The following is a 22,634-nucleotide window of genomic DNA, read 5'->3' as shown; positions in this document are numbered from 1 at the left end:
ACCTGCTGTGCTGTGCTAAATATTGACACTTAGTAAGCAGTGTAACAATTGTTCTTACTAGTATTTGAAGCAAAATTTACAGGAGGTGGGGGGAAATGTGTAACTGGGTTGAAATCAAGAGCTCTTGGGGATGGGGGAGGGCACTCGAACAGAGGATAACAACTTAATTTTTAAACTCACTTTCAATAATTAATTATATTAAAACACTCAATACCAGAAAGATTTAGAACTGATATTAAACTGTGTTTTTTAGAGATTTTTTCCAAAAAAAAATTTGGAGTGTGGGAATGTGAAGAATTGAAAAGATCACTTTGCTGTTTTATAAACTAATGGTTTTTCTTGTAAGGCAAATCTAAAAATTCTGCCATTCAAACCCATTTGTCAATTTTTTAAAAAAAGTATTACTCCACTTTTCAAAGGCACAGAACAGGAATCATTGGAAGAGGTATGTAGAAAAGTCCAACCAAAAGTTGCCTGGACTCATGGACTCCATCTAGTGACAGATAATATAAGCATAATAACCATGCTCATTAGCAAAACCCAAGACAAGTTGGGTGTTTCATTTCATGCTCCCACATTTTTTTTTAAAAGGTCAACTTTGTTTCCTTCCCTTTAAAAATATAAGTATGATTGACATAATAGACTATCATCTCAAATTCTTTGTAAATATAGGGTTTCTTCAGTGGTTGGTGTCCTACCCCCAAATCTCCAAGTGCTAGGGACCTTGCCCGTGTTCAATATCACAAATATGAGACCTAGTTTCTGAAACGTTTCAGGTTTCCATTTCTACTGCCACATCCTTATTCAGGCATTTTTACTTTAATACATACATCCTGAATGCATTGTACTTGCAGCTACTATGACTTTGCTCGGTAGCTCTTCCACCTTTAGATCTCTTCATCCATTGGATTCCACAAATACTTCAAGGGTGTGCTCAAATCTACTTCCTTCACAAAGCCTTCTTCTCTTCAGCTAGGAACAATTTACCTACTAACTATTCTTTTAGGACTCAATATAGGCAAGATATTACACAAGGTTTGGTGGAGAATTTAATTTAAAAAAAATCTAAAATCCAGGTAGTATATACTTGATATGTGCTAAAGTGTGCTATAATGCAAACATCACACAGCTATATTGGTGTGGTATAAACAAGTTAGTGTTATATCTGGAGAACAAAAAGATCAGTAAAGATAAGAGTAATCCTGGACTTCCCGGGTGGCATAGTGGTTAAGAATCCGCCTGCCAATACAGGAGACATAGGTTCAAGCCCTGGTCTGGGAAGATCTCACATGCCGTGGAGCAAATAAGCCCGTGTGCCACAACTACTGAACCTGCACTCTAGAGCCTACGAGCCACAACTACTGACCCGGCATGCCACAACTACTGAAGCCCACGTGCCTAGAGCCAGTGCTCCACAACAAGAGAAGTCACCGCTATGAGAAGCCCGCACACCACATCGAAGAGTAGCCCCTGCTTGCCACAACTAGAGAAAGCCCGCATGTAGCAACAAAGACCCAACACAGCCAAAAATAAATAAATAAATTTATTGAAAAAAAAAAAAAGAGTAATCCTAAAAGGTTACATGGATGAAAATGAATACCTACAGAAGCATCATGGTGTAGTGGGAAAAGCAATCCTGATGGGTGTGTAGTGATATTGCAATGTTGTTTAAAGTTGCAATTCCCTAATGATATATGATATGGAGAATCTTTTCATATGCTTAATTGTCATCTGTATATGTTCTCTGGTGAGGTATCTGATCAGGTCTTTTGTCCATTTTTAACCGGGTTGTTCATTTTCTTATTACTGAATTTTCAGAGTTCTTTGTATATTTGGATAACAGTCCTTTATCAGATATATCTTTTAAAAATATTTTCTCCTAGTCTGTGGCTTGTCTCCTCTTTCTCTTGATACCATGTTTTTTGATACAAAGTAGCTTTGTAGTAAGTTTGAGGTCACGAATTGTGAGTGCTCCAACTTTGTTTTCCTTTTTCAAAATTGTTTTAACTATTCCAGGTCACTTAAAATTCTATGTAAATTTTAGGATCAGCTTTTCCATTTCTGCAAAAAAGCTGCTGGGATTTTGAAAAGGATTATATTGATTTTGTAAATCCCTTTGGGAAGTATTGCCATCTTAATAATAAGTCTGCCAATGCATATACACGAATACCTTTCCATTTATTTCAGTCTTCTTTAATTTATTTCAGCAATGTTTTATAGTTTTCAGTTTACAAGTTTTGCATCTCCTTGGTTAGATTTATTCCTAAGTATTTTACTCTTTTTGATGCTATTGTAAAAAGAATTGTATTCTCAATTTCCTTTTTTGAGTGCTTATTGCTTGTGTACAGAAATACAAGTGAATTTTGTATATTGATCTTATACCCTTCAACTTTGCTGCATTCATTCATTCACTCTAATAAATTTTTGTGGATTCTTTAGGATTTTCTATATATAGGATTTTCCATATATAGTATCATGTGTGAAAAGAGGTAATTCTACTTCTTTTCCATTTTAGATGTCTTTTTTTCTTGCCTAATTGCTCTGGCTGGAACTTCTAGTACAATGTTGAACAGCAGTGGTGAAAGCAGACATCCTTGTCTTGTTCCCAGTCTTAGGGGGAAAGCTTTTGGTCCTTTGCCATTGAGTATGATGTTAACTGTCGGTTTTTGATAAATGCCTTTTATCATGTAGAAGAAGTTCCCTTCTACTCCTAGTTTGCTAAGTTTTGAAATCAGGAATTGATTTTTATCATGAAAAGGTGTTGGATTTTATCAAATGCTTTTTCGGCATCAATTGAAATGATCACATGGTTTTGTTCCTTCATTCTTTTAATGAAATGTATTACCCTGATTGATTTCCTGATGTTGAACCACACTTACAATTCCTGGGGAAAATCCCACTTGGTCTTGGTGTATAATCCTTTTAATATGCTGCTCGATTCAGTTTGCTAGTATTTTGTTGATTCTGTAATTTTCTTTCTTGTGATATCTTTTTCTAGCTTTGGTAACAGAGTAATGCTGGCTTTAGAATCGTTCCCTCTTATATATTTTGGAAGACTGTGAGAAGGATTAGTGTTAATTCTTCTTTAAAAGTTTGGTAGAATTCACCAGTGAAGCTATCTAGTCCAGGTCTTTACTTTGTTGGGAGGTTTTTAATTACTGATTCAATCTCTTGATATATACTTATTCAGATTTCCTATTTCTTCTTGAGGCAGTATTGGTAATTCAAGTATTTGTGCATTTCATCTAGGTTATCTAACGTGTTGGTGTACAATTATTTATTATTATCCTATAATCATTTTTCTATGAGGTCAGAGTAATGTACCCAGTTTCATATCTGATTTTAGTAATTTATGTCTTCTCTCTTTTTTTTCTTAGCTTAGCTATAAAAGTTTGTCAATTTTGTTGATCTTTTCAAAAAGCCAACTTTTGTTGACCTTTTTTTCTCTATTTCATTAAACTCTCTATTGTTTTTCTATTCTTTATTTCATTTATCTCTATTCTAATCTTTATTATTTCCTTCCTTCTGCTAGCTTTGGGTTTTATTTGCTCTTCTTTTTCTAGTTCCTTAAGGTATAAAGTTAGGTTGTAATTTGACATCTTTCTTTTTAAATGTAGGCTAGGGCAGCTATGAATTCCTCTATCAGCACTGCTTTTGCTATATAATTCCTTAAGTTTGGGTATGTTGTGTTTTCACTTTCATTCATCTCCAAGTATTTTCTAGTTTTCCTTGTGATATATTATTTGACCCATTGGTTAAGAGTGTGTTGTTTAATTTCCAATATGTGTGAACTTTCCAGTTTTTCTTTCTGTTATTGATGACTAGTTTCATTCCATCATGGTTAGAGAAGAAACTTTGTATGGTTCCAATCTTTTAAAAATTTCTGAGACTCATTTTGTGATCTAACATATGGTCTATCCTACAGAATATACATTTTCACTTGAGAAGAATCTATATCCTGTTGTTGGGTGGAGATCATGTATTTGTGTTAGATCTAGTTGGTTTAAAGTATCATACAGTCTTCTATTTCATTTTTGATCTTCATCATTTTTGGATGGATGGTCTTCCATTCATTATTTAAAGTATCCACAGCTAATATCATACTCAATGGTAAAAAGTTTAAAGGTTTTCCTCTAAGATAAAGAACAGAACAAGGATGCCCACTCTTGCCACTTATTCAACATAGTACTGGGAGCCCTAGCCACAGCAATTAGGCAAGTAAAAGAAATACAAGGCATCCAACTTGGAAAGAAAGAAGTAAAACGGTCTCTATTTGCAAATGACATAATAATATATCTAGGAAAACCTAAAAACTCAACCAAAAAAACTGTTAGAATTAGTCAGTGAACTCAGTAAAGTTGCAGGATACAAATTCAATATGCAAAAATCAGTTGCATTTCTATACACTAACAGCAAACTGTCAGAAAAAGAAATTAAGAAAAACAATTCTATTTACAATTGCACCAAAAAGAATACAATATCTAGGAATAAATTTAACCAAGGATGTGAAAGACCTGTACACTGGAAACTATAAGACACTGATGAAAAAAATTGAAGAAAACACAAATAAATGGAAAGATATTCTGTGCTCATGGATTGGAAGAAATAATATTGTTAAGATATCCGTACTACCCAAAGCTATCTACAGATTCAGTGAAATACCTATCAAAATCCAATGGCATTTTTCACAGAAATAGAACAAACAATCCCAAATGCTTTCTGGAAACATGAAAGACAGTGAATAGTCATAGCAATCTTGAGAAAGAACAAAGCTGGAGGCATTTTACTCTCTGATTTCAAACTATATTACAAAACTATAGTAACCAAAACAGTATGGTATTGGCATAAAAACAGACACATAGATCAATGGAACAGAAAACAGAGCTATAAAAAAGCCCATGCATATGTGGCTAATTAATTCATGGCTATTAATTAACAAAAATAGACAATTGGGAGAAGATAGTAGCTTCAATAAATGGTGTTGGAAAAACTGGACAGCCACATGCAAAAGAATGAAACTGGACCCCATCTTACATCATATACAAAAATCAAGTCAAAATGGATTAAAGACTTAAACATAAGACCCAGAGCTTTAAAACTCCTAGAAGAAAACATAGGCAATAAGCTCCTTGACAACTGAATTGGCAAGTTCTTTTTCTTGGTTTGTTTTTTTTTTTATTTGACACCAAAAGCAAAGGCAACAAAAGCAAAAATAAACAAGTGGGACTACATCAAACTGAAAAGCTTCTGTACTGTAAAGGAAACCATCAACAAAATGAAAAGGCAACCTACCGAATGGGAGAAAATATTTGCAAATCATACATCTGATAAACAATTAATATACAAAATACATAAAGAATTCATATAACTCAATAGCAAAAAAAAAAAAAATCTGATTTAAAAATGGGCAGAGGAGCTAAACAGACATTTTCTTCCCAAAGACAACATACAGATGGCCAACAGGTACATGAAAAGGTGCTCAAGAACTTCCCTGGTGGTACAGTGATTAAGAATTCACCTACCAATGCAGGGGACATGGGTTCAACCCCTGGCCTGGGAAGATCACACATGCCGTGGAGCAACTAAGCCTGTGCACCACTCACCACTACTGAGCCTGCGGTCTAGACCCCGCGAGCCACAACTACTGAGCCTGCGCACTACGACTACTGAAGCCCACGCACCCTAGAGCCCATGTGCCACAACAACTGAGCCTGTGTGCTGCAACTACTGAAGCCTGTGTACCTAGAACCTGTGCTCCACAACAAGAGAAGCCACCACAATGAGAAGCCCACACACCTCAATGAAGAGTAGCACCTGCTCGTCACAACTAGAGAAAGGCCATGCGCAGCAATGAAGACCCAATGCAGCCAAAAAAAAAAAGGTGCTCACAATTATCAGGGAAATACACATTAAAACCACAATGATATCATTGCTACCATTTGCAACAACATGGATGGACCTTGAGGACATTATGCTAAGTGAAATAAGTCAGAGAAAGACAAATACCATATGGGTTCACTTACATGAGGAGTCTAAAAACAAACAAACAAAAAACAAAGAAAACCAAATCATAGATACAGAGAACAGTTTGTGGTTGCCAGAGATTGGGAGTGAGAGGTGAGCAAAATGGATAAAAGTGGTCAAAATATACAAACTTCTTATTTATAAAATAAGTAAGTCCTCAGGATGTAATGTACAGCATAGTGACTATAGTTAATAATACTGTATTGTTTTTTTGAAAGTTTCTAAGAGATTAAATCTTAAAAGTTCTCATCACAAGAAAAGAATTATGTTGTATACTGAGACTAATATAATGTTATATGTCAATTATATCTAAATAAAAAATAAATAAAATTAAGTAGTGAAGTCTTCAACAATTATTGCATAACTGAGTATTTCTCCTTTCAATTCTGTCAATTTTTGCTTCATATATTCTGGGGTACTGTTGTTATATATGTATGTGATTATAATTGTTATACCTTCTTAACATTTTATTATTATTTTTGGCTGCGTTAGGTCCTCGTTGCTGCGCGCAAGCTTTCTCTAGTTGCAGCAAGTGGGGGCTACTCTTCATTGTGGTGCGCGGGCTTCTCATTGTGGTGGCTTCCCTTGCTGCAGAGCATGGGCTCTAGGCACGCGGGCTTCAGTAGTTGCAGCATGTGGGCTCAGCAGTTGCGGCACATGGGCTCTAGGTGCACAGGTTTCAGTAGTTGCAGCATGCAGGCTCAGTAGTTGTGGCACATGGGCCCTAGAGCGCGTGGGCTTCAGTAGTTGCAGCGCCTGGGCTCAGTAGTTGTGGCGCACAGGCTTAGCTGCTCCATGGCATGTGGGATCTTCCCAGACCAGGGATCAAACCCATCCCCTGCATTGGCAAGCGAATTCTTAACCACTGTGCCACCAGGGAAGTCCCTTCTTAACATTTTAAAATAGATATGTGGGAGTTCCCTGGTGGCCTAGTGATTAGGATTCCAGGCTTTCACTGCTGAGGCCCGGGTTCAATCCCTGGCCAGGGAACTGAGATCCTACATGTTACGTAGCGTGGCCAATAAATAAATAAAATATGTAATGTCTTTGTCTCTTGTAACAATTGTGACATAAAACCTATTTTGTTAAATACTATTATAGCCACCTCAGCTCTCTTTTGGTTACTACTTGTAAGGAATATCTGTTTTTATTTTTTCACTTCAGCCTATTTGTGTCATTGGATCTAAAGTGAGTCTCCTGTGGGAATTCCCTGGTGGTCCAGTGGTTAGGGCTCTGCACTTCCATTGCAGGGGGCACAGGCTCGATCCCTGGTCAGGTAACTAAGATGTCCACAAGCCACATGGTGCAGCCAAAAAAAAAAAAAAAAAAATCTGCTCAGTGAATATCATGTTTATTTTTTAAAATAAATAAAGTGAGTCTCTTAGAGACAAGATTTAGTGTGATTATTTTTTAAATTCATTCTGCCAATCTACCTTTTAATTTAATCCATTTAAGGGGATTACTGATAAGGAAATACTTACTCTGCCTTTTTTCTATTTTTTGGCTGTACCACGTGGCATGTGGGATCTTAGTTCCTGAGTTGGGGTGCAGGGGTGCAGTGGAAGCATGGAGTCCTATCCACCACCGCCAGGGAATTTCCTCAAATATTTTTAAGTTATTTTCTTAAGTGGTTACCATGGGGATTATAATTAACATCTTAAATTTATACCAATCTCGTTTGAATTGATACTAAGTTACCTTCATTAGCATATCAAAATTCTGCTTGTATATAGTGCCTTCCTTCCTTCGTATTGCTACTGTCATACATTTTATATCTATTAACAGATTTTATAATAGATGTTTTATGCATTTGCTTTTTAAATCACACAGAAAAAAGTTGTTAACCAAAAATACAATATACTTGGCTTTTAAAAACAAAAGAAGGACTTCCCTGGTGGTCTAGTGGTGAAGACTCTGTGCTTCCACTATAGGGGGAATGGCTTTGATCCCTGGTCGGGGGAACTAAGATCCTGCATGTCTCTGGCGAGGCCAAAAAAACAAAAGAAAAAAGATACTTGGCTTTTCTATCTGTTATTTTAGTAACTTTTACCAGTGTTCTTTATTTCTTTGTCTGGCTTTGAGTTACTGTCTACTGCCTTTTCATTTTATTCTGAAATACTTCCTTTAGCATTCCTTTAGCATTCCTTGTAGGGTAGGTTTACTGGTGATGAACTTCCTCTACGTTTTTTTTTTTTTGGCCACACTGCGTGGCTTGTGGGATCTTAGTTTCCCAACCAGATATCATATCTGGAGCCCTGGCAGTGAAAGTGCCGAGTCCTAACCACTGGACTGCCAGGGAATTCCCTCTCCTTCATTTCTTTTCTTTCTTTCTTTTTTAATTTTTGGCTGTGTTGGGTCTTTGTTGCTGGACACAGGCTTTCTCTAGTTGTAGTGAGCGGGGGGGGCTACTCTTCGTTGTGGTGCATGGGCTTCTCACTGCAGTGGCTTCTCTTATTGCAAAGCACAGGCTCTAGGCACACAGGCTTCAGTAGTTGTGGTGCATGGGCTTAGTTGCTCCACAGCATGTGGGATCTTCCCAGACCAGGGATCGAACCCGTGTCCCCTGCATTGGCAGGCAGATTCTTATCCACTGCACCACCAGGGAAGCCCTCCTTCATTTCTGAAGGGTAATTTTGTTGGTTATAGAATTCTTGGTTGATGGTTTCTTTTCTTTCAGCACTATGCTATGCCACTGTCTTTTGACTTCCCTGGTTTCTGATGAGAAACTGGCTGTTGACCTTATTGAGAATCTCCTGTACAAGATTAGTCACTTCCCTCTTGCTGTTTTCAAGAGTCTCTCCTTCTTTGGCTTTGACAGATGATTATAATGTATCTCTTTGAATTTACCCTACTTAGTGTTCATTGAGCGTCTTGGATTCCTATCTTTCTTTAAATTTTGGAAGTTTTGGGTCAAGCTATTTACAAGTCTTCTTCAGCCTTGATTTCCTATTTACATAGAGCCTAAAAAGCAGTCAGAGGTGAAAGCTTAGGGTCTTCTCCAGTGTTTGCTGAACATGTGTTTAGCTCTGGATATGCTAGCTCTGGATATGCTAGCTCTGGATATGTTTGTGCCCTTGTGTACTGATTCCTCAGTATACATGGGAGATTTTCAAAGACTCTATTCCCCATATATCTCCTTTCCCAGTCTCTTCTAGGCTTTTCAGTCTGTCTGCTGCTTGTCCTGTCTGTTGTCCCTTAACCCAGGCAGCTGTGGACAGTACATACCTTTAAATATTTTCCACAAACACTAGCTGTGAGGCCACTCCAACTCTAAGGGAATGCTTGGGAGAGTCAAACTTAGGTAAGCCCCTGAGCCAATTCCTCAGGAAGTCACCAGACAGGTCAAAAATGCACAACCATAATGCTTTAAGAACAAGGTCTGTACTGCCTCCTCTAATAGCAACAAGTCACACCAGGAACATGGGTCACCATCCCCTTGGCCATCACTGAAGTAGAAAATGTGAGATGGCTGTGGCAAAAATACCACAGTGCTCTCTTATCAGAATTTAGCAGCTTCTTTCTTCATTAAACACCCCTCCAGCTGATTCTGACAGGTTTTGCCAGCTTAATTATTGCTTCAGTGGAGAGAGAGATTCTTGGGGCTCCCTATTCTGTAAGTCTCAGTGACATTCTACCTCAGTGGTGTTTTGTACTTTTCAGAATATAAGTTTTGCACTTATTTTGTTAAATTGATTCCTAAGGTTTTAAATTCTATTTTATTGTAGATGGAATTGTTTTCTCAATTTCATTTTCTATTTATTCACTGCTACTGTACAGAAATGCAACTGTTTTATATATATTAGTCTTATATCCTGAAAACTTGCTGAATTCATTTGTTACTTATAATAGCTTTTTTTGTGGATTCCTCAGGATTTTCTATATATAAGATTGTGCAATATATAAATATAGTTTTATTTCTTCCTTTACAATCTAGATACCTTTTATTTACTTTTCATGTCTAATTGTCCTGGATTAAACCTCCAGTAAAATGTTGAATAGAAGTGGTAAAAATGTACATCCGTGTCTTATTCTTGATCTTAAGTGGGTCTTGCTGATCTCCAGTCTTTGCCATTAAGTGTAATGTTAGTTAGGGTTTTTTTGTTAGATGCCCTTTAACTAGTTGAGGAAGTTTCTTTGTATTCCTAGTTTGCTGGAATACTTCATGTTCAACATGAAGAAGTGCTCAGTTTTGTCAAATGCTTTTTTTCTGGGTTTACTGAGATGATTGTGTGGTTTTGTCCCTTATCCTATACTACATTAATCGATTTTCAAATGTTAAACAACTCACATTCCTGGAATAAATCCAAGTTGGTTACAGTGTATAATCTTTTTGTTATGCTGCTGAATTCAGTTTGCTAGTATTTTGTTGAGGATTTTTGTCTCTGTATTCATTAGAGATATTGACCTGCAGTTTTTACTTCTTATGTTGTCTTTCTCTGGTTTTGGTAGCAGAGCAATACTGGCCTCATGGAATGAGGCCCTCCCATTTTTCGGAAGAGTCTGACTATGAAGTGTGTCTACTGTAGACAACATATAGTTAAGATCTTGATTTTTATCCAGTTATACAACATCTGCCTTTTGATTGTTTAATCATTAACAGTTAATGTGATTATTGAAACAGCTGGATTTATGTCTGCCATTTTATTTTTTGTTTTCTATGTGTCTTGTATTTTCCTTGTGGCCTTCTATTCCTTCTTTACTGCTTTCTTTTGCATGAAGTAAATATTTTCTAAATAACTTTTTAGTTCCTTTAACAACTTTTCCACTATTTTTTCGTTATTTTCTTAGTGGTTGCTCTAGGGCTAATCATATAATCTTACCTTACCTGAATCAACTTCAGATTTTTACTAACTTAATTCCAGTAAAATATAGAAATTTAAAAAAAATATGTATTTATTTTGGCTGCACTGGGTCTTAGTTGCAGCATACAGGATCTTCATTGCAGCATGCAAGATCTTTAGTTGCGGCATGCATGCGGGATCTAGTTCGCTGACCAGGGATTGAACCCAGGCCCCCTGCGTTGGGAGCATGGAGTCTTACCCACTGGACCACCAGGGAAGTCCCAAAATATAGAAATGTTGCTTGTATATAGCTCTACTCCTTCTTCCCCCTTTTTGTACTACTATTGTTATATAAATTATAGCTATATGTTATAAAACCAGCAATCTATTGGTATGATTATTAATTTATATAATTTTATGCCTATTAAATAAGCTGAGAAGAGAAAGGAGAGCAAGTATATACTTTGAAGTTTGTTATATTAACCTTTTTATTCACTACTGCTGGTTCTCTTCATTTGTTCCTGTGGATTCAAGTTACCATCTGCCATCATTTCCCTACTCTAAAACAACTTTGCCTCCACCTACTTCCTTATGCTTTTATTATCAAATATATTACATTTCTATATGTTATAGGTCCCCCAAAACAATTATTTGCATATTGTTTTATACAACTGCTTTTAAAACCAGTCAAAAGAAGATTTATACTGTCTTTTTTATACTATCTTTTATTTATTTTTTTATTTTTATTGGAGTATAGTTGCTTTACAATGTTGTATTAGTTTCTGCTGTACAGTAAAGTGAATTGGTTATACGTATACATTACATATATCCACTCTTTTTTAGATTTCCTATACTATCTTTTATAATTGCATTTTTACCTTTACTGGGCTCTTTGGCATTTTGTTTGTTTGTATTCCAACTACCATTAGTGATCACTTACTTTCAGCCTGAAGAACTCCCTTTAGTATTTCTCACAATGCAAGTGTGCTAGCAATCTCAGTTTTGGATTATCTGAGAATCTCTTTACTTTGGCTTCATTTTTGAAACATGGCTTCACTAAATGTGAGTTGACAGGTTTTTTTCAGTACTTTAAATATGTATTCTGGCCTCCATTGTTTCTCATGGGATGTCAGGTGTTCATTTTACTGGGGTTTCCTTGTACATGATGAGTGTCTGTCTGTCTGTCTGTCTCTCTCACTTTGATTTTCTCTTTGGCTTTGGATTTCAGTATTTTACTATGATGTGTCTCGCTGTGGATCTCTTGGCTTTTACACTACTCATAATTCATTAAATTTCTTAAATGTGTAATATTTTTCATCATATCTGGGAAGTTTTCAGCTATTAGGTCTTCAAGTACTTTTTTCTGCTTCTTTCTCTCTCCTCTCTCCTTCTGATACTCCTTTTATAGATACACTGGTACACTTAATGATTACTGTGTTCTGAGGCTCTGTTCATTTTTCTTCATTCTTTTTCCGCTCTATTCTTCAGATTGTATAATCACTACCAGTCTATTTTCAAGTTTTCTGATTCATTCTTGTGTTCGTTCAATTTTACTGTTGAGCCCCTCTAGTGAATTTTTCATTTTGGTTATCGTACTTTTCAACTCCAGAATTTCCATTTGGCTATTTTTATAATTTCTATGTCTTTATTGATAGTATCTCTATGAAGAGACATCATCATCATAACTTCCTTTACTTCTTTAAGAATGGTTTCCTTTAATTGTTTGAATATATTTATAATGGCTTGGAAGCCTTTGTCAAATTTGAAATCTGGGCCCTACCACAGGTAGTTTCTTTTGCCTGTTTTTCTCCCCCATGTACAAATCGTGCTTTCCTGTTTCTGTGCATGTCATAATTTTTGGTTGAAGTCTGGATGTTTTAGGTAATATACTGTAGGAACTCTGGACAATGACTCTTTCACTTCTCCAGGGCTACTTTTTTTGGGTTTTTTTGCTTGTTTTTTGTTTACTGACTTGACTAGACTATTTTATTTTTTATTTTTAAAATTATTTATTTATTTATTTATTTATTTATTTATTTATTTATTTTGGCTATACCGGGTCTTGGTTGAGGCATGCAGACTTCTTAGTTGCAGCATGCAGACTCTTAGTTGTGGCATGCAAGCGGGATCTAGTTCCCAGACCAGGGGTCAAACCCAGGCCCCCTGCATTGGGAGCACAGGGTCTTACCCAATGGACCACCAGGGACAGACTATTTTAGTGAAGTCTATTTCCTCTGCAGTGTGAACCTTGAGTGTCACTCCTCAGAGGGCACAGACTTGGACATGAATACAGTCACCCTAGGATGATATTGGTTTTAGCAGGACTCTCTTTGACTATCTCTTTCCCTGATTTTTGTGTTAAGCTCTCTGACTCATTTGTTATCACATACAGCTGTTAAGATTCCACTAATTGCTGGTTGATTGCTCTATTTTCGAAATGCCTTGGGGCAGAGATTGTTCCACAGTCTGATCCAATTAAATTCAGAAGGGGTAAATTTTGAGGAGTTTTTGAGGTTTGTTCTGACTGCAGGAGGGCTCTTCTTAGCTGTTTCTTTCCCTAGTTCTCTTTGGTGTACTAGCTGGCATACAGTAGCTGCTTGGTCTCAATTAAGAGGAGTCTCTTTTTATTTGCTTATCACCAAAATCTCATTGTTTTCAAGAGTGTCCTTAGGGTTGAACTTCCCCACACTGTTTCAGATAAAGTCAAATTCCTTTGGGGGAAAGCTTCTGAGCTCTCTGTTCTTATGGCAAAATCTCTGGTCTTCTTGGCTTGCCTCTGCCAGCATAGAACATCTCTTCTACAAGTGACCTGGGTCAAGCGTGTTCAGGGTTGCAGTATTCTCTGCCTGTCATCCTTAGAGTTGAGTGGCTATCCTGTTAGTAGGGGCTGAGCGAAGAAAAGGAACCCACAACCTCTTGGTCACACTCACCATCAACTTAGTTTCTTTAACTCAAGAGCTGGAGAGGATGAGAAATGCTACCATTCTCTGTAAGATATTGTATCCCTTGATTAGGAGCTGAGGGGAGTGAGAGCTACGTTCTTGGCCATACCCACCCAGAGTTGGCATTCCATCCAGATGAACTGAGGGTGGGAGTGAGGGATGGTATTTGTCATGGCTCAAGGGTCATAGACTCTTGCTGTTCTCACCAAGTTTTAGGATGTTTTCTTGAATAAATGTTTCTTCATTTGCTGTATGCCCTTAGGACACTGCCCAGAGAATTTAAGCGGTTAGTTTTTTAAAATAGTTTTCACGAGTCATGCTTGTTTGCTTGGGAGCAGCTTCACAGAGCTCCTCATGCTGCCACCTCAGAAATGAAACTCCCTCTCACTTATCTTTTTAATCATACTATTTCTATTAATATCCTTGAGCTTTGTTTTGGATGCAGTTAATTACTTGAAAACAGTTTGATCATTTCAGATCTTACGAATTTTTAGATAAAATTTTTTAGATAAAAATTGATTAGAAATTTTTAGTCTAGGCCTAGCTGAAACAAGACTCTCTAAGTATTTAATACCCCATCAAGGTTTTCCAATCTGTTTGGTGAGAACAGGAACTATTTCCAGCCTGGTGTGATTGCTGGGAACTGTTGTTTCTGATTTTTCAGGTAGTGTTTCCACTAGCCTTGGGTAATTTTCCTCACAGGCATACACTGATCAGTATTCAGCTGAATACTCAAGATGGAACCTATGTAGAGATCCAGAGTTCTTGCACTGTGCAGCTTCTTCTCTCCAGTACTCTATCCTGAGAATTCTAACTGACTTGGTTTCACTGGTCTCTCAGCTCCATCTCCTCAACTCAGGGTGTCTGCAAGGATCTGCTTGTGCCACGGTTTCCAGGTCAGTAAGCTGGTTAGATTGCAAGGCTTACCTCATTTATTTTCTGTCTCTCAGGGATCTTCATATTCATTGCCTGGTAAATAGTGTCTTGAAAACCATATCTTCATATATTTTGTCTGTTTTTTATCATTTCAGATGAGGGTAGATACAGTTCTTTATATTGCATCTTGGCTGGTACAGAAGTCCTCTTTAAACATTTGAAATATTGATTTTTAGTCTCTCCCTGATTTTCAGTTATTTCAAATTCTTGGGGCGTTAATTCTCCTATTTGTACCATCTACTGACTCTTGTTCTTAATGAATACTTTCCTCGTGTTCCATAATTTTCTAAAGTTCACCTTTAATAACAATTTTCTCCCTTTGGAAATTCCAAGTGGCTTGAATGGTGGAAATGTTCCTCTAGAATAGTTGTCCCAGGTAAGTCATCCAAGAACTAATTTCTATGTTCATTTCTCAGTTTATTTTTTTTATTATTTTTTAATATTTATTTTATGGGGGGGCTGCATCGGGTCTTAGTTGTGGCACGTGGGATCTTTGTTGAGGCATGAGGGATCTTTCGTTGTGGTGCCCAGGCATCTCTCTAGTTGTGGCGTGTGGGTTTTTTCTCTTTTCTAGTTGTAGTGCACAGGCTCCAGGGCACGTGGGCTCTGTAGCTGTGGCACGCAGGTTTCAGAGCATGTGGGCTCTGTACTTTGTGGCACATGGGCTCTCTAGTTGAGGCATGTGAGCTCAGTAGTTGTGGCACGTGGGCTTAGTTGCCCCACAGCATGTGGGATCTTAGTTCCCTGACCAGGGATTGAACCCATGTCCCCTGCATTGTAAGGTGGATTCTTTACAACTGGACCTCCAGGGAAATCCCTAACTTCTCAGTTTATCAAGTGGATAGGTTGATTTCAGATTCTCAACCAGTGTGCAGTATAATCTAGGGTTTTGATTTCTAACAGAAGACTTTTTTCCATATATAGCCCTGAATAAAAACAAGTTTCCTTTGTGCTTTCTCTGGGTCAATGATAAAAATCTTCTATTACTTTATCAAGGTTGAGAGGCCTTTCTAGGGTCTTAGCTTTTTTTAAAAGTTATTTATTTATTTATTTAGGCTGCACTGGGTCTTCATTGCTGTGTGTGGGCTTTCTCTAGCTGCAGCAAGCGGGGGCTACTCTTCATTGCAGTGCATGGGCTTCTCATTGTGGTGGCTTCTCTTGTTATGGAGCACGGGCTCTAGGCACACAGGCTTCAGTAGATGTGGTGTGTGGGCTCAGTAGTTGTGGCTTGTGGGCTCTAGAACGCAGGCTCAGTAGTTATGGTGCACGGGCTTAGTTGCTCTGCAGCATGTGGGTTCTTCCCGGACCAGGGGTCAAACCCATGTCCCCTGCATTGCCAGGCGGATTCTTAACCACTGGGCCACCAGGGAAGTCCTCTAGGGTCTTAGCTTTATGAAGAGGTTTTAGTTTCAGCTCCTCACCTTGAGCAGAGTCATGACCTCATATCCTCTCCTTATGTAGGCATTAAAACCCAAGTTTATAAATGCTGAGACTATATGAACCTGCAAACTACCCCCAAGACCACTGTACTAGTTTTCAGCTCGTTTGTCATTTTGATGAAGGGGGATTTATTTTCCTTTCTTGTGATTTCAGCTAGGTATTAAATTGTTCATATATAAATTCAACAGTTATAGATAGTTACAGCAGAAGGTATTCCATATTAGCTAAATCTATCATGTTTTGGGACTATAAATTCTATCCTCCAATAAGGCTTAGGCAAAATATTGTATATGTATGTAGATGTGCATTATTACAGAAAATAGGTCCAAAACTTCAATTAAATTCTTAAATAGGTCTACAAACCAAACAAGGGTTAAGGATAATTGCTTTTAACTTTAGATCTGTTTGTCTAAAATTTTACAGTTAAGATGCTATATAATCCCACAAATTTAGAATTCTTTGGACTTACCTTCCCTAATAGATACATAGATATAGCTATGTCTGATTATATTTTTTTATACATTTCAAGCTAATAAATTCCCATTTATCATTCGTATCTTTTCTATATCCCTAACTGCAATACACTTTTTTAAAATTAATTGATTAATTTGTTTATATTTTTGGCTGCATTGGGTCTTCGTTGCTGCACGTGGGCTTTCTCTAGTTGCGGCGAGCGGGGGCTACTCTTCATTGCAGTGTGCGGGCTTCTCATTGCAGTGGCTCCTCTTGTTGCGGAGCACAGGCTCTAAGGGCACAGGCTCCAGTAGTTGTGGCATGTGGGCTCAGTACTTGTGGCTCGCGAGCTAAGAGCGCAGGCTCAGTAGTTGTGGCGCACTGGCTTAGTTGCTCCATGGCATGTGGGATTTTCCTGGACCAGGCCTCAAACCCGTGTCCCCTGCCTTAGCAGGCAGATTCTTAACCACTGTGCCACCAGGGAAGTCCCTGCAATACACTTTTTGAACACATTTATTTACTCAATGGCCAACAGAATGAAGATCCTAGATATCTCTTGTGCATATGAAAGTATAAATACTACAAGAAGGCGGAGGTATAGAAGAAAAGGTGGGGCTTCCCTGGTGGTGCAGTAGCTGAGTGTGCCTGCCAATGCAGGGGACACAGGTTCGAGCCCTGGTCAGGGAAGATCCCACATGCAACTAGCAACTAGGCCCATGAGCCACAACTACTGAGCCTGCACGTCTGGAGCTTGTGCTCCGCAACAGGAGAGGCTGTGACAGTGAGAGGCCCGCGCACTGCGATGAAGAGTGGCCCCTGCTCGCTGCAACTAGAGAAAGCCCTTGCACGGAAACGAAGACCCAACACAGCCAAAAATAAATAAATAAATAAATAAATAAATAAATAAATAAATAAATAAAAAGAAGAAAAGGTGGGAGTGAAAAGAATAACTAAGAAATTAATATAGTACAGAAAGAGAGTGTCTCAATAAGCACAGTATGAAGATGGTTAATATTTGAAGGTAGGAGGATATTAGCCCTCACAGCTAGGGATCAGCATTTCTAAGTGTCCATCTGTTTCATAAAGTGACTCCTTGATTAAACTGCCTAACCTCCTTGATTTTTACTCTAGATACACAGGGCAAAATATCAAATATGTATATTTGGTATATATTTAATATATATATCAAAAGTCATTACAATTATGGTATTGAAATGGTTGAATAATTCACACGTAAATGGAATAGATTAGGGAGGAAATATTCTTTATAGAAGACTATTATTAGTTGGGAGAAGAGACAATAGAAAAATTGAGAGGAAATCAATTAATTTTGTTATTTAGCCAGGCTGGATTTTACTGAAATATACTATCTAAATAAGCATAAATAAGATCATCCATATCCTTGGGAAAATTATCATCACTCACATACAGGTAGAAGTTAGGAGCAACTTAATGTTTAAAGCTGACATACTTGTTTGAAATTCTTACATGAAATAAAATTCAGTATAAAACTACCAACTCACTTCATTTGGTTCCTTTAATAGCATTGTTTTTTTTTTGTTGTTGTTGTTTTTTTTTTTTTTTTGCGGTACGCAGGCCTCTCACTGTTGTGGCCTCTCCCGTTGCGGAGCACAGGCTCCAGACACGCAGGCTCAGCGGCCATGGCTCATGGGCCCAGCCGCTCCGCGGCATGTGGGATCCTCCCGGACCGGGGCACGAACCCGTGTCTCCTGCATCGGCAGGTGGACTCTCAACCACTGCGCCACCAGGGAAGCCCAATAGCATTATTATTAATTAGCAATAATGGTAGTAAAGATAAAGGTATAGTTTCTGTCTTCTAAGGACATACTTTTCAGAGTTTCTTTTCAAAATGTTCTTTAAACTATCAGATGATTTGTACATTAACAACTAAATCCCATAAGTCTTGTCATGAGTAAGGAAGAGAAATTTCCTATGATTTTATCTATTTATTATATAAGGAAACATTTCCTGCCCAAAAGTCTACTTGACTACATGATTTTTCCATTCAAAAATACAGTATGTATTTTCCATGTGATTCTCTGCTAGCAACTAACAGCTACCAATCAAGAGAAGCCATTATATTGAGAAGCCTTTACTGATACAGTGAAAAAAACAAACATGGAATTCAAAATCGGACAGCAAATCTAAGTTTGACTACTGGCTCTGCCATTTACTAGTTGTGTGACCTTAACAAAGCTATTTAACAGCTGATCAGTTTCTTTATCTGAAAAAGTAAAGGGATTACTATGCCTAAAACAAAGGATTGTTGTGAGAATTATAGATAAAAATGCCAAGTTCTCAAAATGCTAAAAAGAAAAAAACAATAACAACTAGAGTGAGATTGTGGTACACAACCTGTTCTAGATGCCTCTTTTTCTCCTTTAATGTGAGTAAATACTGTCTAAGTCTTTCCTGTATTACAAAATGAATTATGTAACAAAGATAAAATTTCCGCAGTTTTAGTTTGTGGACCTCGAGGTTCTAACTAAGGCTGATCTTCTCAAACCTACTCACTTATTAAATTCCAGCTATGTCCTAGCACTCTTCTTATAACTAAAAAAACACTGTAAAATTCTCTAAAATTCCTGCAACATCTCAGATCCTAGGAAATAGCAATGAGAAGAGATTATCAACCCCTGTCCTTAGGAGTCTCGAAGTTTGATTTCTTGAACTAAAAGACTTCTGAAAGCTATTAAAGAAGAGCCTTTTGCGAAAAACAAAACAACAAATAGCAAAATCTCCCTTTCTCCTGATCTGATCCCCTAGTTCCACTTTCTTCCAGTTCTGGGCTAAGAACTTGAAAGCAAGCAATCCCATTATGAATTGAAGCAACATAATATATACCTCAAAAGTTCTTTGAGGCCTTGGTACCCAAGTGGGGAGTAGTTTTACTTTCTAAGTAAGTAACCATAAAAGATTGTGTTAAACACGTAACACTCCATTCTCAACAGAAACCATCTCTGTCTACACACTTAACAGCAACTGAAAAGTAGAGGTTAATGCCACTTTATTAGAATGCTTGCAAAGAAGTTAAATTCTATCACTCCAAAATGAAAAGTTACAAATTTGTTTTCCCTAGATACTTCCCTGTGAAAATAAATTCCTTTACTGGTAATTTACGTAAGAAACGTTTTGGTTTGTTAAAAAGGGCACTGAGAGGGTATATAACTTCAGACAAGTCATTTAACCTCTTAGATCAAGTGCTCTCTATATCCCTGCTACTCAAAGTGTGGTCCACAATCAGCAGAACTGACATCACTTGGGAGCTTGTTAGACATGCAGAATATTACGCTTACTATAACTCAGTATAGGAAACTACTGTACCCCAGACCTGCTGACTCAAGAGTCTTCATTTTAACAAGATCACATGTGGTTTATATATATATATATGAAAGTTTCAGAACCACACCTCTATACAATCAGGGGGTTTGACTAAATGATCTTAAATTAAGGTCACGTATAACTGATTATTTTTTCAAGAGAAAAATCAGATCTGACAACACTGGCGCCTGTATTCTCATGCGGCAACAGTAGGCTGGAACTGAGTAGCAGCTGCCTCATAAGATGGGGCATGCACTCTCCTTGGCTTCCCCAGTCCTCATCTGGCCCCTCCATGTATTTATATTAACTGCTTGGCCCCTATTTAGCCACTAATCTAAATTATATAGATCCCAAGCAGTAATGAGGAAGTTCCTTTTTCAGTAAATAAGAGAGGCCTTCAGAGGTAAAAATTCATTAGCTATAAGTAGTTTTAGGTGAAAGGAAATAAATTGTTCATTTACCTTGATGGGAAGTAGTGAGGTCCAGGTAGGAAGTAAGGGTGATGAAAAGCGAATCGCGGTGGCGTCCCAAATAATGTGGCTGCATGGCCAAGGGGAGGGGGCTGGCAGACATGTGAGTGTGGAATAGGAGGAGCTTGGGGGATTGGAGCACTTCTGGGACAAGTGGAGATGCTGGGATACTCTTCGGGAGGCTGGATGGTAGAGGCTGCAAATCTGGCGTGGGCAGTACTTGCACTAGTTGGAATCCTGCTGGTGCTCTCCAGAAAGACAGGAGTGGGTCTCTTCACAGAGTGACTGGCTCCAGAATGCAGCTGATGAGTGTCCGTTTCAGAGGGCCCAGCAAAGCACTGGGGTAGGAGTGGTGGACAGAGGGGCAAACTTGGAGCCTGGACAGCCACCTGGGCAGTACTGGAGATGCTTGGCTGGAAAACTGTGATGGGGCTTGGGCGCTGGACTGCAGGTGTGGGCAGCTGGATGGCAGGTGGAACTTCATCTTTGGAAATAAAAATAGCATGGGTCAGGCATGAACTGAGTCACTCCATATTTTTCTTTTTTCAGCAGAACTTAATAAACTATACAACCAGAAGCCTTCACTAACCACCTTACCTAAGAACATCACCACTCTATTTTACCATCTTGAACAAACTGAAGCCGTCTTGTTCATTTATTTTACATTCTTGTCTCTCTTTCCCACCTAGATTCTAAGTGCCATAAGAGGAGAGACCTTTTCTGTTTTGCTCACTACTGTATCCCCAGGCCTCAAAATTCTGCCTGGCACAGAATAGGCCCTTAAAAAATATTTTTTGGATTAATAAATAAATGAATAAAATGATTGAGTGAAAGACAAATACACACAAATGCTGGCACATATATAAAAATGTTTCTAAAAGAAATAATATGAAACTACTGATAGTGGTTACTTTTAAAAGGTGGTCATCTGGAAGAGGAGACAGGGCCGTGGGACGCCAGACTTTCATTTTATACCTATTGGTACTATTTGAACTTTCTATTCTCTAAATATATCAATTTTATTTTACATATTAATAGAGGTTTCATCCTAGTGGTATGGGTCATTTTTCTTTTATTTTGTATACTTCTCTATATTAAACTAAATTATAATTGACATTTAATTTTTTAATTGGAAACAACTAAAGAAACAATCAGTAAAATTATTTTGCTTTATTGCATTCAATATGAATATATAAGGAAATTCCCAAGTGAGACTAAGACTTGCCATAGGTCAGCAATTTGTGACAGATAAGAAAGGAATATTATCGCAGCAGGGCATGCTGGATATAGCAGAATTTTTAGAGGCAAGTGAAATAATCATGTATTTGATCTTTTTGATCCTGAAGAAGAGAGGACTGCTGACCGAGTTGCTGAGTTATCCAAATGACACACTTAGCCTAAATTTAACTCAAGTTTTCCACAGAAATACAGAGAGAAGCCAAAGCAATAGATTCATGATCTAGTTTATTTCCATGCAGTTAGGTCTCTATTAATATAGAAGATGCAGTCCAAGAACAGACCCTGTGGTTAGAAATGTTTCTGTCAGAGGCCAAAAGGACTGTGAATCTTCTCTCAGCCTTGGCCAGATAACACCTTCCTCTCCTTCCTTCTCTCCAGATAAGTCAAATAACTACCCCTCCTCCCCTTTAAACCTGGAGGTAGGGAATTAAGGGGTATATCTGTTTCAAGTTGGACTCTGACCCAGTGAAGTAGAGGCAACACAGGAGCAGGGTGTAGATGAAGCGGTACTGATTCTCAGTTAATGGGGTTACATGGACTAGCCCTCCAATCTGTGAGGCACAGGCCTTAGGCCTTTCCTGATTAATCAAACATAATTTCCCTCTTCAGGTTCCCTCAGAACCTATAAATCTATCAAACATCACAAAATAGTGTAAATTTGCAGGTCTGCCACCCTTACCACAATCACAAAACTGGGAGCTCAAGAGCAGGAACAGTTTAATTCATGTTTGTATCCCCATTACCTGGCACAGAACTTGGTTAATAATAGTTAAGAAAGGTATGACTAGATGAAAGAAAAAACAAACTAACAAGTAAACCTATAGCTGACAGAACCTCTACCATTCATCTGGTATAAGGAAAATCTCCTCCTCTATGCAACTATGAAGCCAGGCTGACCTGTAAAATCTCTCAGTTTTATTCACTGAATTATCACTGCACTCAAGACATCTGCTCCTAAAATCTACTCTGATGCAGATTTCTTTTCCCTGTACAGTACAAGAGGCTCT

The 22,634-nt window shown here is 37.9% G+C and overlaps 1 protein-coding gene across 4 annotated transcripts in view; it reads right to left on the bottom strand.

Moving 5' to 3' along the window:
• The window catches only part of SOX30 (SRY-box transcription factor 30), a 38,277-nt gene that overhangs the window by 5,455 nt on the left and 10,188 nt on the right, over positions 1 to 22,634 (bottom strand). For 3 of the 4 annotated variants that reach the window (XM_049707801.1, XM_004280978.3, XM_049707800.1), the window contains one exon: positions 20,380 to 20,872. The exons of the other annotated variant lie outside the window; for it this stretch is intronic. In XM_049707801.1, coding sequence (XP_049563758.1) covers positions 20,380 to 20,872 — 493 coding nt within the window. The remainder of the gene's footprint in view (positions 1 to 20,379; positions 20,873 to 22,634) is intronic. 4 annotated transcript variants of the gene reach the window in all.

This window comes from Orcinus orca, chromosome 3 (assembly GCF_937001465.1).
Source record: "Orcinus orca chromosome 3, mOrcOrc1.1, whole genome shotgun sequence".
NCBI lineage: Eukaryota > Metazoa > Chordata > Mammalia > Artiodactyla > Delphinidae > Orcinus > Orcinus orca.
The sequence above is the reverse complement of the archived record's forward strand: the minus strand, read 5'-3'. Positions and strand labels throughout refer to the sequence as shown.